General features: G+C 33.2%; 1 protein-coding gene across 2 annotated transcripts in view; it reads right to left on the reverse strand.

Annotated features, from left to right (window-relative positions):
* LOC123712292 (transient receptor potential protein) overlaps window positions 1-13,152 on the reverse strand; it is a 39,586-nt gene extending 26,434 nt beyond the window's left edge. For both annotated transcript variants that reach the window (XM_045665305.1, XM_045665304.1), the window contains exons 1-2: window positions 13,065-13,152; window positions 445-608 (exon numbers count right to left, since the gene is read on the reverse strand). In XM_045665305.1, the coding sequence (XP_045521261.1) occupies window positions 445-602 (158 nt within the window). In that variant the 5' untranslated portion in view covers window positions 603-608; window positions 13,065-13,152. The remainder of the gene's footprint in view (window positions 1-444; window positions 609-13,064) is intronic.
* Between the last annotated feature and the right edge of the window lie 3,022 nt (window positions 13,153-16,174).

A 16,174-nucleotide genomic window follows, 5' to 3' on the forward strand; every position in this document is an offset into this window, starting at 1 on the left:
CAAAAGTTTTTAGAAGGTCATGTCCCTATTACGATCCTATGGCGTTTTTTTAAGCACCTAGTCTACGGTTAAATAATCTATAGCAGTAATAGTCTAGCATTTTGTGTGCTACCACCTACTCCTACTTTAAAAAGTATTTAATATTTCTTTTAAAAATCTGCGTATTCACTCAACCATATCCCTCTGATTAAATGTGATTTTTTAAATTAATGTATTCTATAATTAATTTATGTTTCTGTATTGTGTTTTAAAACCTTTGTTTGTGGTTCTTTAAATATTTTTTAATTTAATTGTTCAATTCCAAATAGTTGTTTGTATTCCTATTGGAGTAATCGCTTGTTAGCGGTTTTTTGTCTACATAATAACTTAAGTAAACTTTGAAGCAGAAGTGTTAATTAATAAAGTCTAACTTTGTAATTGATAAAATGGGTACTTTGCTTTTACCGTTTTACAGTTGCATAGTCTCCCCGATCGGCATTAAGTAGAAATGTCTTCTCTTCTCTCGTTAGTGGGCGCTCGTAGACGTTCCTGAGGTCATGCTGGCTGTTCCGCAGGGCTTCCTGGGAGCTGCCGAGAAGCTCCTCCCTGGAGCCGCGGTTCATCGTGTCCTAGACATATGAAATATGAATGTAAAATTAGAAATGCGTTTGCTTGTGTACAAACGTTTTAGAAAGGTTGTGAAGCAATCGACAAAAAAAACAAAAGACTTTTACAAAATACACGTTGCATTGATAATTAAAAGGTGACTTTTTCTGGTCTTAAGTTGAATACCAGACGTGCACTTACGAATTGTATACTCGTATTTAAACCAATAAAATAAAACGTCATAAGGATATATTAGAACCAAAAACCGACTTCAGACTAATAAGCTGAAACAAAATTCATTAAAAACATGTATAAGTCTCACGCTAAACGTATAAAGCCTTAAGAAAACATGGACGGTTGGTCACGGTGACCACGCACGCTGTAAAGCAAGCGAAACGTCGGAATAATTAAAATTATGTAAATAATTATAAGTTTATAATACTAATACATACCTTCAACCCGTTTAAAAAGTGTTTTCTTAATGTGTAAAAGCTATTTTAACAAAAGGCAATACTATGTATAAAGCCTTTCTTAAAGAAATTAACAGCAATTTCATTTTGTTTTTAATAACAGTAATGGTCAAGTAGTGATCAATATATTTTCATTATTTAAAGTTTACACGCAAATTTTGATATTCATGTAAATTTTAATGAAAATGCTTAATAATATCATAACCTATTAATAATTCAGCATAAATTATTCTGCACTTCATTATCCACATGTTTGGAGTATAATAATATCTAATCACAATAATTTATTACATTTCTCTCTCAAACGCATGACGCCATTATTATAGTTTGATTTCTTCCGAGTCTTAAAAATAAAGAGAAAATAATACTTTCTAACAGTGTAAGAGTGAGATTAGGACCAAGACTTTTATATATTTTTACTATTATTTATTAATTAACTTATATTAATTACATAATATATCGGCCATACAATGCGCAGAAGCGATGAGAACTTGGAGTTACTGATTGTGGTTGGTAACTTAGAAGACAGAAGATCATGTGATTGTTCACTAACCAGATGAACCGAAGTGAAAGACTTATCGTCCTCAAAACACACTGTTATAAGAGAGACGCTGGGCAGAAAACCAGTGAAAACGGAATATCCTTTCCAGATATTTCCTTGCTTGAAGAGAGAGAGAGAATGTGTATTGTTTTAACAATTTAAATCACTATCTATTAAATTAGAATTAAGCACACAAAATATTCACCAAAATCTGTCAAGTCTGTCAATATAATTTAAAATATAGGATACCTCTTGTAACTTCCGGCCCAGTTCCTCATTAATTTTTACTTATACAGGCTATTTTATAAAGGTTATAAACTTACCATAAGCATATTTTGTACGTAAAACTGTCGCCACAAAGGTGTAGATCATTACTGAGAAATACATGTCGCTTGTTAGTGAACGATGTGTCAACAGGACATCGGTTAAGGCTTTTGCGGTGGCTTTGCCTGATATATTGCTTATTAATTTATTAAAGATAACCTTTACAAGCATCTATTCTAAAATATATGACAATTATGTTACAAATATTTTAAAAAATACAATAATATTCCTTACGATATATCATCAAACTATATGTCTGACTAAAATACGTATAAAATTATGTATAAAGTGTGTTAATGTACATGATAAAGTCATGTAATTTGTTATAAAGTTACTAAACACATATTTGTACTATTCTATATTATATTCCTATTATATATTTATCACTATATCGTTTATTATATTATAGTACATGCACAGACAAATATTTTTTTTAATGTTTTATGTATATCACATCTATGTTTATTTATGTCCGCAACAATATCTACATGCGTATAATTTATAATAACGGGTATTTTAACAACCTGAGGCAAGGAACTCACGTTAATATTTCGTCAAGTATACGTTAATACGATAATTACCGATTTGACCAATTTGACTTGCCATATAATTCTAAAAGAACGAAGCATTCCTGTGTTCGTTAAGTTGTGGTGAATATCCGGCGTTGAAGCTGTGTATATACTGATTAGTTATTTTATGCCTTGATCCATCTCCTATGTCCTACTACAATCTACAGTAGAACAGCATGGGCCTGCTTCCGGAATTGCTTGGACTGTATGTGCCTAAAAAGTATTTCATATCCCGGAGGAATTCTGTCTGAGTGGAGCTTACTAACAGTACTCCGGCTGCATTCACTAAATCCGCTGGTAAACCGTTTCCTCAATGCACAAGAACTAGATATATTTGTGACAGGTTTGGGAAGACTCAGTTTTTTTAAATTGCTAGTAGTTTAAGGTAGTATGTATGTTAGTCTATTAATTAATAGCCTAATAATTATTGTTTAATTAAATAGTCTAATAATTATTGTTTTGTAAATAAATAAATATTTATACTACGTATTCGGTTATTGTTACCCCAGTAGTACATACATGCTTATGTCTAGCTGATAGAGATGAAACGGTTTTCTTTCTTTTTCATTATTATAATTATTACTTTGGGAAGAACGTTATAGATGGCGTTTTCGGCCATTTTGTAAAACCGGCCTTGTTTTAAGTGTAACGGAGTGTTCATTGCCAGTTCTTGTACGTTCTACAACCTTTGAGAACTGGCAGTAAATGTAAGATAAATGAATGTGCTCAATAAATGATATTTTGGTTTGAATTTTTAATGTTACAAATATGCATGGAATAGAAAGCTTTGTTTAAAGAAATATTAAATACAACAAAATCACAAGCACTTATAAGAAACACTAAGAGAAAATAAATACATTTATAAATTAAAAACTAAATGAAAATGGATTTCAAACTGTGAGTGTTGAATAACTGTATTTCTGCTGTTGGTAAAGAAAACGAACGCGATTCGCTAACAATGCCCTGACAGTTCACTGAGTATATCTTGAAAAATTGAGTCGCATAAAAGAGGAAATCTGATGTTTATTTGGGTTTCTCATAATAAGACGAATCTTGATGTCAGTGTAATCTGATATGATTTATTTTTCGGCTTAACGCTTGTATAGTGAGTTAACCCATGGCACGAGTCTCACCCTGAGGTCGAGCTTTCAAAGCCTAACTTTGAATGAATATTAATTTCCTCATAAATGTGCCCAATTTGTAATCAACTGTGGTCTGTCATCTTCACGTTTAAGACGCAAAAATATCTGTATTTGGCACAAGGGTGTTTATTTTGCTTTAAAAAGTTTTCTTGTAAAACGTTACGATACGGGGCGGGGATTACGCGCTATTGTTAATTATTATTTTTCACGTTCCAGTACTTTACACCACATAATGGTAAGTTTTCGCTATAAAGAGTGACTGGGGTTGATCACGAAACGTTTTATTATTGGATACAGAAACTTTACGGCCCCTTTTATGGTGAGGGGTCAAGAATCTCAAAAATTGTGTGACGTGATACTTGAACGCTCCCTATCCCATACGAACTGTTCCTGTTTTCCGGAATAAAAATCCAAGTACCTGCTAATTTTTAATTTTTTCTAATTTTTAATTATAACTGCAAGAAAATTGTAAATACTGTATATTTGTGTAATAATCAAAAGGAATTCAAACTAAATACAACTTTATCCTTTTCAAATTTTCCTCTCAATAAAAACATCCTCAGAGTTCAAGAAGTATTTAAAAAAACTTGAATTGGTGTCAGCCATCTTCAACTTCTGTGGTTAGTAACAAATTTTGCGACTATCTCTTATTTAGATGTCTACGGAATAGCTGTACAGAAAAGTAAAGATCCTTTTGTATGTATATTGCGATACAATATAACTATTTTTGTCATTGTCATTTGACAATATTTTTAATAAGGCGTAAAGAAAATTTGAGTATGCTTTTGGCTATGGAACGTTCAACGAGTGTACGTCGATTGAAAATTAACATAACAGACGTCGTAACACATTAAAAAAAGTTACAGCGGTAATGGGCCCGTGTTTGTGATGACACATGGGTCAATAATTCCCTTACTTGCAATGGTCCAGTGGGGAAAAAAAAGAACGCCCACTAAAAACGTGGGAAGATGAACTAAGGGATAGCCAGGAAATATTGGAAAATGGTGGTGAAGACTCATCCAAGTGGAATTTGGAGGCCTTCACTCTGGCGGAGATCGTGTATTGATATAATGGACTTAATACATGGACTTAATGTAATCCTGATTATGTACTCGACTTAAGGCAGTTTTTAGATATATTTAATAAAATGTAACAGAACTGTTATTACCTCATTCATATCAAATCTAATGCGTATACGGCGGCTGCGTTTTCTTCGCTTCATTTTATAACATCCAAATACTTTATTACACAAAATCACTGTAAACTATAAACAAATAAAGAACCGACGCGCGCGCATCTAATTTAAGCGCTCCACTAACTGACGGATGGGTACTATTCCTGTCATTTCTCTATAGATTTAACAAATTTGCAAATAGCTGTCTGTATTAAGAAAAGTTTTCATGTGAAATAAATCTTCTATATTTGTATTTGTAATTATCGCTTCTGTAAATAACCTAACATATCTTTATTATACATGGGTTGTTAAATTATAAATCGTATAAATCAATCACTTTTATTGTACGGGCAGTACAATAGTGGAAGTGTATTTTAATTCATTAACACTTCGTTGCAAGTTTACATAAATACAGTACAATAAAAATAATTAAATAAAAATGAGAGCAACTGGCCGCCTTATCGCTTTGAGCGATCTCTTCCAGGCAACCACTGAGAAATAAATGTGTGCGTCTACTAGTGTACACACGTAAGAAGTGAATCTTCTTTATGACCCTATTTTTCGAAAAATGATCTAATATGCAGCTTTACAAAAATTGGTTAAACAAAGTTCAATTAGATAAAGTTTATCAAAAGGCTTTTATTATCATAGACATGAATACAAATAATACAGATTATTACAGAATTTCATTAATTGTAATAGAATTATTACTATCATTGTTATCGTTATTATACATTTTTGTTATTAATGGCTTCGAATCTCTTCGAATCAACCGGGGTAGGAACAAGAAAAAGACGCTTAACCGAAAAATGTGACGCGTAACCGGAAAAATGTGACGGTATTTTTTTCCAACACCGATGAAGAAGCATCACTTCAAAAAAAATAGATTAGGTGAGCGCGAGAAGTGTAAAGTATAAAATCATTAAGATAAACCTAATGGAATAAAACAAAGCAAGTGTACTATTTTATTTAGTTAAATGCCTAGAACGATCGTTTGGTCCGTATCCGTATCGTCCGGAAGATTTCTGCCATAGAATTGTAAAATACGTGGCTTACGACAACAAGAGCATAGGAGCGCGAGACGACGGTCCCCATATTTATGAATATTATAAATATTATTAGAGAATTTTATTTTTTGACGTACACATAAAAGAAGTAAGTGTTTATTCATTATATTAAAAAATTGTGGAGGAACACAAATAGATTACAATTTATCCGTCCACCGTGTAGACATTGCTTTACAATATTTAAAATAGTAATTAAAAAACAATTTAATACAAAGAAAGTACTTCGTGCGAAGCCGATGCGAGTAGCTTGTTTATAATTTTCGCATGAGTCAGGATTCAAAGAATTTTTAGCGTATTGACAGACTAATATAGTTATGAGTGAAATATAGAGGTCACGATTTTCTGGAGAAAGAATATTTTATATTTCTATACTTATAATTTTATCAACTGTGGGTTTTAACCGCTAACTAACCCCGGTAACAGTGGCAATCAGCTACTTGGCTTTTATCAGATTTTATGAAATGATGGCAATTGGAGAACGCAAATCCAATAAATTTTATTTTCCCTCCGTAATTCGTAAACTATCAGACTGCAGAGTGTTTTGCCCTTTTCAGCCGATACACATAGTTCGTCGTTTCCAAGACGAGCCTGAAGCTGGGTTGACGTGTTTAGTCAAATCAGTGTTGTCATAAAAATGCATTTATGAGTTACTGAAACTGATCATAGCCGTCTGTGGCCAGCAGCATCAAATACCTTAATAGCTAAACTGGGAACTAAATTGCTGAAAGCTTTGAAAAGTAATCATTTTGTAGTAAAAAATGTTATTTGCATCTATTTGTAAATAGATCTTGAATAGCAATGATTTACACGCTTTCAATTTGGGTGGGTTCTCAGTGTTAAACAAGTGTTCTTCTTAAGAAATAAAGTTTGTTTTTTATAGACTTTTTTTTATTTGCATAATAATATGACCAGCATTTGACACTTCTAAGTTAAATTTCTATTTAGTTCTTCTATCCTATTTGCTTGTGTTTATTTTTTTCCAATATTTCAATATATTTTTTAAAATATGTCAATATTGTTTGCGCTAAATCGGTGTCAGTCAAATAAGACATTTGTCGATCTTTACTTTGACACATGACACATTACAGGCGTTCGGGAATAATGGTGCAAGAATGATAGTTAAATTTTAACCGCTGTCGCGTGCGCATTGATTATAGACCGCATACCACACCGCATTTTGTTTACCGTCTTTTTTTAAGGACCAATGCTTGGAGTGGGACACACCATCGTTGCCGATGCGTAATGTTAGACTGATCGATTATTTTAATCGATCGAGCCAAACCAGCGCAGAGTACTTTACCGAGGGACTACTGATACCCAGGCCCACACAAATGTTTTGAAATTTTCGTTCTAATATAGTTGATGTGTATGTGTGTAACATTTGTGAAGTCAGGTTTTATGTTTAAAATTTGTATGATCTCTACGTGTATGTATGTCATGTTTGCCTTTAAATGCTTGTCACATAAAAAATTGCATTTTGGGTTTATTTTACCAATGTATCAGTGTGCCGAGGGTTGGCAAGCTTTTATCAATAACTATATATTGACTTATAAATAAAGGTAGTATTGCAAAGCCTAGGTGTATCTAGGTGAGGCCATGTGGGCCAGATATATTAGCTATTTAAAGGCTCTCGCACACTTTACACTTTTATGGTCTCGGATTTGCCACACGGCTGGAGTATCATGACAGCAGGCGTAGGACCTAACAGCTTTATGTTCTATCACCCATTCTGTTTAAGACTATTTACAATAATCTACATAGTAATTAAATTAAAAGAAATAATTTAAAATATTGATTATAATTCTTTTAAAATTCAAGCAGTGGCGCTACCACCTTTTAAGTTCTGGGCCTTACACTTCTATATCTGTAGCATGATCAAACTAATAGGCAAGTGATCAGCCTCCTGTGCTTGACACACGCCGTCGCAGTTTTAAGCCGGTATCCTCACGATGTCTTCCTCCACCGTTAGAGCGAATGTTAAATGCGCACATAGAATGAAAGTCCATTGGTGCACAGATCGAACGAACTTCAAGGATGAGGCCATAATTGCTCAAGACAAAAAGTTTATGTAATTTCTATTATGATTTTTCCTTACGATGAAAAAATTAAAGATTATTTTATCTTACAAAGTTTAGTAGAGATTGTGGCTAAATAAGTTTTTCTACACTTATAAGAGAAACAACATTACTATAGTTTTAAAGTCGCTCTCACTATAGCCTCTACAGTGAAACGAACCGAATCATGTAAACAAATTTATCGTTCAGATCAAAGGAGATAGCCATGTGCTGTTGATAGCTAATCATGATACTACCACTCAGCAAATGATACAAATGAATTTCCTTATAGGATTTTATACATGTCAAATTTATCGGAAATCCTACCACGAGGACATAGACTATAAGAAAGATTGCATTGTATCTTCTAAATTTTAGTGTACTTCAAAATTACTGAAATTAATTGCCCTAACATTACCATAAATGATAAGTTAAATAAAGAGTTCTTGGCATTTTAACGAAAATATATCGCAATATAGCAAGGAGATGCCGGCATCATTGGTAAACATTGCCACAGGGACCAAAATTTTCAAATTGATTTATATTTATCGTACAATTCTTATGTTTAATATAGTTTTTAGTAAATTAGGCTAGTTTTAATCAACTAATTACTCCTAAGTTAGCCCAGAACGAATCTTTGTGCAGACAATTTATTAAAAAAACTTGCATGTTTAGGTATTCAATCATAATTATTTAGTACATACAATTCACCGCAATACATAAACCTTGGTTATATATAAACAGACGATCACAACCACAATTTTATTGCGTATTTTATTTACCACAAGACGATAACAAAATTTTTATGCTTTGTATACGTAGAACGGATATAAAATTTTTGGTAAATGAAAAATTACACATTATAGAAATGACACGACTGTAATGATTGTATATTGCCACACACTGTGTTATTCTCTTTACACCTTGTGAGAATTGCATTGTGTGACTGGATTGAGCAAAGAACAGATCTAAAAAGGGGTACAATAGCTAACTAACATCTATCTGTTTTGTTATACTACGGAATTTTATATAGGGCGATCCTTTCTTGACGGAACCTAAACTAAGTTCAAAAGTAGTGGAAGGTAATCACACATAATACACACATATAGAAAACAGTTCAATTCGATCTTTAAGATAATTAAACATATTATAATAAATAGTAGTTATATGTTTAATACGCAACGCCATCTTATGGCCGACAAGGCCAACGCGAGGCGAGTGAAGAAAAATACCGGTGGTAACAAATCGTCCAGTCCAGACGTTTCATCGCTCACTACGATGTTTAGACATGAGTGAAGGTATATGCCTAATATGTGTGTAGTTAGATCCCACTTCAGCTGGGTGACTGCAGCTGCGTATCATCATCGGACGTCGAGACAGAATATGAAATTCGACCTGTATCACCTCGACGTCCGTCATTCCAAGTAAGCGTTTTTAAGGCAGTTTTTGCCGCGCACCACCACTATTCGGAACCAGCTGCTCACTGAAGTATTTCCGAACTAATTCGACTTAGGGTCCTTTAAGAATAGAACGTACGAATAGGAAACTCAAAGCATCCGGCTGCCACGTGATACTTTAGAATTCTATAATTACAATGAGAGTAAGGTTAGTGTGTCAGGGTGTGTAGTAAGTCGACCTTAAGCAGAGATTATATGTAAATTGGATAACGAGTCACCAGCCAATAGTGCATAGTGCATACACGTGACACAAGATGTTTTACTTTATAAAGATGAATGTAATTCCGAACACTGTCTTCAGGCTGTAGTGGTACTGGCTGGATCCTTTTAAGACTGATAAGTCATGGATATTTTCATCTATTTATTGAAGTTCACCTCATCATATAGCAGTATATGTTACAAGGTATATGAGCTCCTAGGTATGTATTTGCAGACGAAATTTGGAAAATTCTGCTAATTTTGAACCTTGGCAATGAATAAGGGATGACAATGTTATTGTACTGTAACCAATTCTTGAAAGGTCGGCAACGCACTTGCGAGCCTTCTGAGTGAGGCGATGTGGCGTCCATGGGTGGCAGTATCACTTAACATGAGATGAGTCTCCTGTCCTTTTGCCTCCTATTACATACAAACGGGTTCTGTTTTGTATTTAACAATTTAAATTTTTTTATAAGAACGTAATACAGGCTAGAGATCTCCGATCGTAAAGTGGCATTAAAATTTTGATGGTCTATGAGAAAAGTCTGTACTAATGAATGCAAGGTCTGAAGAGGTGTTCCTTAACCGTATGTATGTGTTTCAACAACACATCTTTATTCAATAAATATATAGATACAAGAAATAATTCTGAAGATTTCGCTTTTATAATACATTATCTAAGTATATATATTGTCAGTTGAACAACCAGAAATTTACCAATAATTTACCGTTATTGCATAAATCACTTACACTCGTAATCGCCATTATATATTGTTTTCATTCTCATGTTACCAAATTGGATGACACTACTACTGTGAGATTTTTGTGTATATGATACTTAATTCCATACTATTGAAAATTACAAATCAGATGGATGATTCTTAATTAGCCGTTCAATTAACAGGCTAGCCTTTTAACTAAACAGCGCCGTTTAACTAACGGCCTGAAAGATATCCCTAGCGTTTGTTATAACATATAATAAACGGGCTGGCTAATGCTTAGACCATTCGTCCGATACACTCATTATTTGTCAAAAATAAAAAAGATGCCATTAAAAAAATACTTCTTTTAAAATTAAATTGCTTGAGTCAAATTCACATTATTAATGTACTACACTCTTCAATTGTACTTCTTGTTTTTCATGAAACTTTAGAAAAGCCGACGCCATATTGACAGAAGAGTTTGGTTTGAGAGTGGCAGAAAGTGGAACTAAATTTAAATTAACAATTAACGGGTAAGTAATGAAACTTCATCGATCCAAGTGATTTGCCTAACTGTTCGATCAACTAGCTGACCATCTTTCAGGCCGCTAGTTAAACGGTCCGTTTAGTTAAACGGCTAGGTTGTTAATTGAACGGCTAATGAAGCTAGTTGGCTGCGACGTATATATTACTTGGTCTACGTTATTGTTATTTCCATTACATCGTGCTCTGCAGTATGGACTCCTATTGGGCAAAGGCTGAATCTAAAATTTCCATTTGGATATGTTCACTGCTTCCTCTCACCATTTCTCCCCAGAAACGTTAACTATGTTCCCACGTTTCTCCTAGGGGACCACCCTCCAGCTGGCTTCGTGCGGTCCATCTTTTATCTGTACATCTTGCAATATAGCCTTCTTTTTGATTCTTAGAATGCTGCAATATGGATGGAGAGGTCCATTGCTCTCTGGTCACTAGTCACCCTCGATTGTTGGACAGTGTAAGTGACGGTTATCGAACCAATTAAGAATCCATAAAATAAAATCATCAAAAATATTTCCTATGTACAGTGTTCTATACTGTGTTAATGTGATAAAAATAACCAAGAATCGTTAAGCTGTGACACGTTTCAGTCGTAAAACGTATCGCATATGCATTCAAATAGCACTTGGGCAAAGTTTATCAAAGCATAGGAAATAAAACTATCATAAAGGGAGTGATTGGCGTTTTATTGTTTTAAGTTTCTTGTATGAATTATCTGTTATAAAATCTTGAAGGACCTGTCTGTGGCCTATTACGACTCATAAAATTGAAAAAAATGATATATTTTTCTTAAAAATCACAACACAACATCACTGATACATGAATATTGTAACTGTTTTTGTATGTTGTTCATATTCAATGTCTTATTCGCTGAAACAAGTAAGGAACTAGAAAATATGATATTTATCTCAAACGAAGAAAGCGAAAAATTAGGCCTTAAAATGAACAAGAGTACAACTAAAATAATAACAAATTGCGCGGTTGCAACAAACACTACATTGAAGTGTTTGTTGCAACCGCAAAATGAAGAACTTGAGATAAAGCGGTGAATTAACATGAGCAGGTCCATGAAGGAAATCTTAAAAGGGACATTTCCCCTCAAGAAAATTGTCTTGGACACTTGTATTTTACCTACTCTCACATACGGCTGCCAAACGTGGACTTACAACACAAAAATAAAAACCGAACTAGCCAGAAAGCAATGGAAAGGAGCGAAAAACAAAACAGAAGTGGCAATGGGCATATAGGGGCATATAGCAAGATACACAGATAAAAGGTGGACTTTAAAGACAACTGTATGGTACTGTATACAATATTTACAATTTCCTTAGCCAACAAAGTAATAATAATAATAAAAAATTAATTAAATATAGGAAATTACAAAAAATTATAAAATTTGGGGCCAGTGTATCTATTACTAGCATTATTTTTTAATATTTTTGCTGTTATTAAGCAATATCATTTATGTGTGTATAATATGAATTTGACTCCAAAAACCGCACTGCAGTTTGTTGGTTGTTTGGTTCACGTGAGGACTATTTTTTATTATATTCATGAGTTAACAAGTTTTTAAAAGAATGTCCTCTTTGCTTCATGTCAAATCTATCCTTTTGCGTGATTCTTATTATCAATTATTAAATAATTTACTAAACAATTGTATCCAAATCTTATTTCGTAGAATCGCGTGGGGATATCCGATAGGCAATGTGATTGATAATTTAATCAATGAAATGAGAAATCACACTATAAATAAAAAATAAAAAACCTCCAGTTTAACCTTCATTATATAAATCCGCAAAGCTTTGAATTACCCTACAATTAACTCACGCCAGCCTATGAACGCTAAACGAGTGTTAACATTTTAGATTAAACAAAGGACTTAAAGACCTACCACAGTTTATGTGTGGCTTTTAAGTGAAATCACTGTTTAATCGACTGATAAATGGATACCGTAGCGGTTCTTAAAAGAAATAAATGATTAGCAATATAACCTTTTAGGTCTGGTCTGTCTAAGGCTGTCTAAGGTCTCACTAGGCCAAGACTTGGTTGTAGCGGTTCTTAACTAATTTTCTTCTCTTTATCAACGCTACTTTTAGCTAGCTACTTCAATAAATCATTTGTTAACCATTAAATTTTTACAGAACCTGTACGGTGAACTACAAATAATTAAAATGAAGCGATTGATGTTCGAATGAAAATTAAAATATAGAATTAATTAGTTGTTTTTTTTAATTAAACTTACTTGATTTTTAATATCCTATTTCATGATGTGCACTATGTACCACTACACAGAACAGACAGAGACACTGTTGTGTCCTGTGGGACACTAGCTAACAATATGGTAAGTGAATACCGTAATCGAATTTACAAAGTGGCCCAGCCCTGACAGTAGCGATGCGGCGAACTGGTAAACTGTATCGATAATCAGAATATGTCTCAACAACTTTCTTCAGCCTGACTTTTAAGTTTAATTAAAGGAGGTTATAAAAGTTTAAATTTAAGGTTACTAAACTAAATTTTAGTTATAAGTTTATCTTATTCAAACCGGTGTTACTGTTAAGATCAGGCTACATCTCACTTAACATGCTCACTCACTTAAGCTGGCACTGTTGGCTAACGTCTGTCCAGTTCTGTGTAAAAAAATTATATATTATATATTATATACAGAATATGTCTCAACAACTTTCTTCAGCCTGACTTTTAAGTTTAATTAAAGGAGGTTATAAAAGTTTAAATTTAAGGTTACTAAACTAAATTTTAGTTATAAGTTTATCTTATTCAAACCGGTGTTACTGTTAAGATCAGGCTACATCTCACTTAACATGCTCACTCACTTAAGCTGGCACTGTTGGCTAACGTCTGTCCAGTTCTGTGTAAAAAAATTACAACGTCTTAAAGTTGATTTTAACCAACAACTATAATTATTCAAACTATTAGATTTCGTATGTGCAGTAAATTTTATTGACGGGGTTATATAAATTAACGGTAGTAAGTTACACATATATTATTTGTTTACACATTACATTACACATCTAAGTTTATAATAATAATAAACCCGTTTAATTTCCAATCATGACAAAAAAGTTAATTAATATACAGCTTAGATTTTGTACATTTTATAAATTACTTGTCAGTACACAGAGTCGTGAAGTTCTTTCGAATAGGTAAACAAATCGCCCAGGACGAACGCTACTTACAAAAATAATTTTCAATATTTTAATTTATCGATATGCACCCATCACTACCGCGAAACCACACTAATGCTATTAATGTAAGTCCGTCGCGGCAATGTCGATATGTTTAATTTTTCCTATCATAACATATGGAACTGCTTTTGATAACGAATTACATATACGTCATTCTGTAATACCTTAAATATATCACCGGGAATCAAACGGGTTATGATTGATATCTCTATAGGTCTAGCATTATTAAAGCAACAAAATTAAGACAGATTTCAAGAAAAGAGCGCACCAATACTTAAAAGCCGACAACTGCCTGCCCGCCGTGCATTGTTTATTTTATATTGGCATATATTTAACTATATATGTATATATATGCCAAATAGTAATAATAAGATTTATACGTCACCGGAATATAATAAAATCCGCAAGTTTATGAGAGATAAATTGTATTATTTTACGCCCACATTTTCGCAAATTGATGAACGTCTCTTAGTCGTCCCAACCTGTCACAAATATTATATCCACTTCTGGTGAAAAACTGAGGAATTAGCAAAATCATATACGGAATCAGTGACTGCTGAGGACAGGTCCTGAGCTCCACTCGGAAATGCCGGATCTCAAATACTATTCAGGTCATTTAGTCAAAGCAATGTTAAAGCAAGCCCACTTTCAATCTCTCAAAACTTTTAGTACAAAATAGATCGCTTTCACCGTAGTTCATGTGATTCAAAGATGTCGAAGTTTCGATCTCCGGCTGTGTACCAATGGAAATTCTTTCTATGTGCCCATTTATAACTGCTCGTACGGTGATCAAACAACGTGAGGAGTCCAGTTTGCCTAAGACCCAAAAAGTCGACGGCGTGTGTCAGCCACAGGAGGCTGATCACCTACTTGCCTATTAGATTGACAAATAATCATGAAACATACACAGAAATCTTAGGCCCAGACCTAAAAAACTTGTAGCGCCATTGATTTATTTATTTTTTATTCTTGCCAAGATACATAAGGGTCTGTACATAAGATTCGGAATTCAGCGTAACTGTTATATGATTTGTGAGTTTGTATCTGGAAAGTTTGACAATATCAGAATCCATACATTGATAGATTTTATTCAAAGGAAAGGGCCCTAAATGTAATAAGTACGTTCGTATTCGTAAATCGTTAGCGTCACAACAAATAGTTGATCGAATGCCCACGCCTAACCATGATTGATTGTTACACTTATAGGTTAAATCGTTAAATGAATTTCTGATTATTATTCACCCTACATAAAGAGTTGGTCATTTGTTTTAAAAGTGTGCGTTGATACACAATTTCTATTAAATATTAAGGCCTAAAAAATATAATTATACTTTATTCAATTGACGAACACACAAATATCAGTTTTATAGCAACTACAGAAACAATGGTAAAGGTAAGGTAATTATAATGTATACTTTTCAGTACAAAATGTTAACAGAAGAGTAGCTTATATTACACGATAATACAGGATGTTTAATTATGGGAAAATATGGTGAATTTGAAACGAAAGTGGTGATTTCGAAATTATGGATTATCTCCACATTTTTTTAAGATGGCGATGAATAACACCGCTCATTACACGATTATCTAGCGAATTACTTGTATTATTGTTAAAAAATGTCTGGAACATCCATAGGTAATACATGCCGGATATAATCACTACGGTTTTTGATTCTAACCCTGTAATTATTCGAGATTATACTCAACTTAATTTTTTTTTAAAGTTATACTAATCTAATTCGTTTTGGCTACGTTAGCCTCATCTCACCTCTCCACCTTCAAATGAAAGATTTAAGTTGGCGCCTGGTAGAAAGTACGGGTGACCCCAGAGATGGTGCTTTCCTAGCTCAACGAATAAGTATCGCAATACAGCGAGGAAATGCTGCCAGCGTTAAAGGTACACGCCACAGGAACCAATATTTTTATTCATTAATTTTCTGTTTGTTTATACTCTCTAGGTTAAGAAATTGAATATTTTATTGTAATGTTTAGGTTTTAATAACAATTTAAAAATATTCGTTGTTACATTGATGAATTAAAATTAAATAATAAAATTGCTAGATGGCATAATATAAAAATAAATATAAAGCCATTTCTATCAGTGAAAATGAAATTATTAATCGCGATGACGATTAAAACGTTATGG

Source organism: Pieris brassicae, chromosome 7 (genome assembly GCF_905147105.1).
Source record: "Pieris brassicae chromosome 7, ilPieBrab1.1, whole genome shotgun sequence".
Taxonomy (NCBI): domain Eukaryota; kingdom Metazoa; phylum Arthropoda; class Insecta; order Lepidoptera; family Pieridae; genus Pieris; species Pieris brassicae.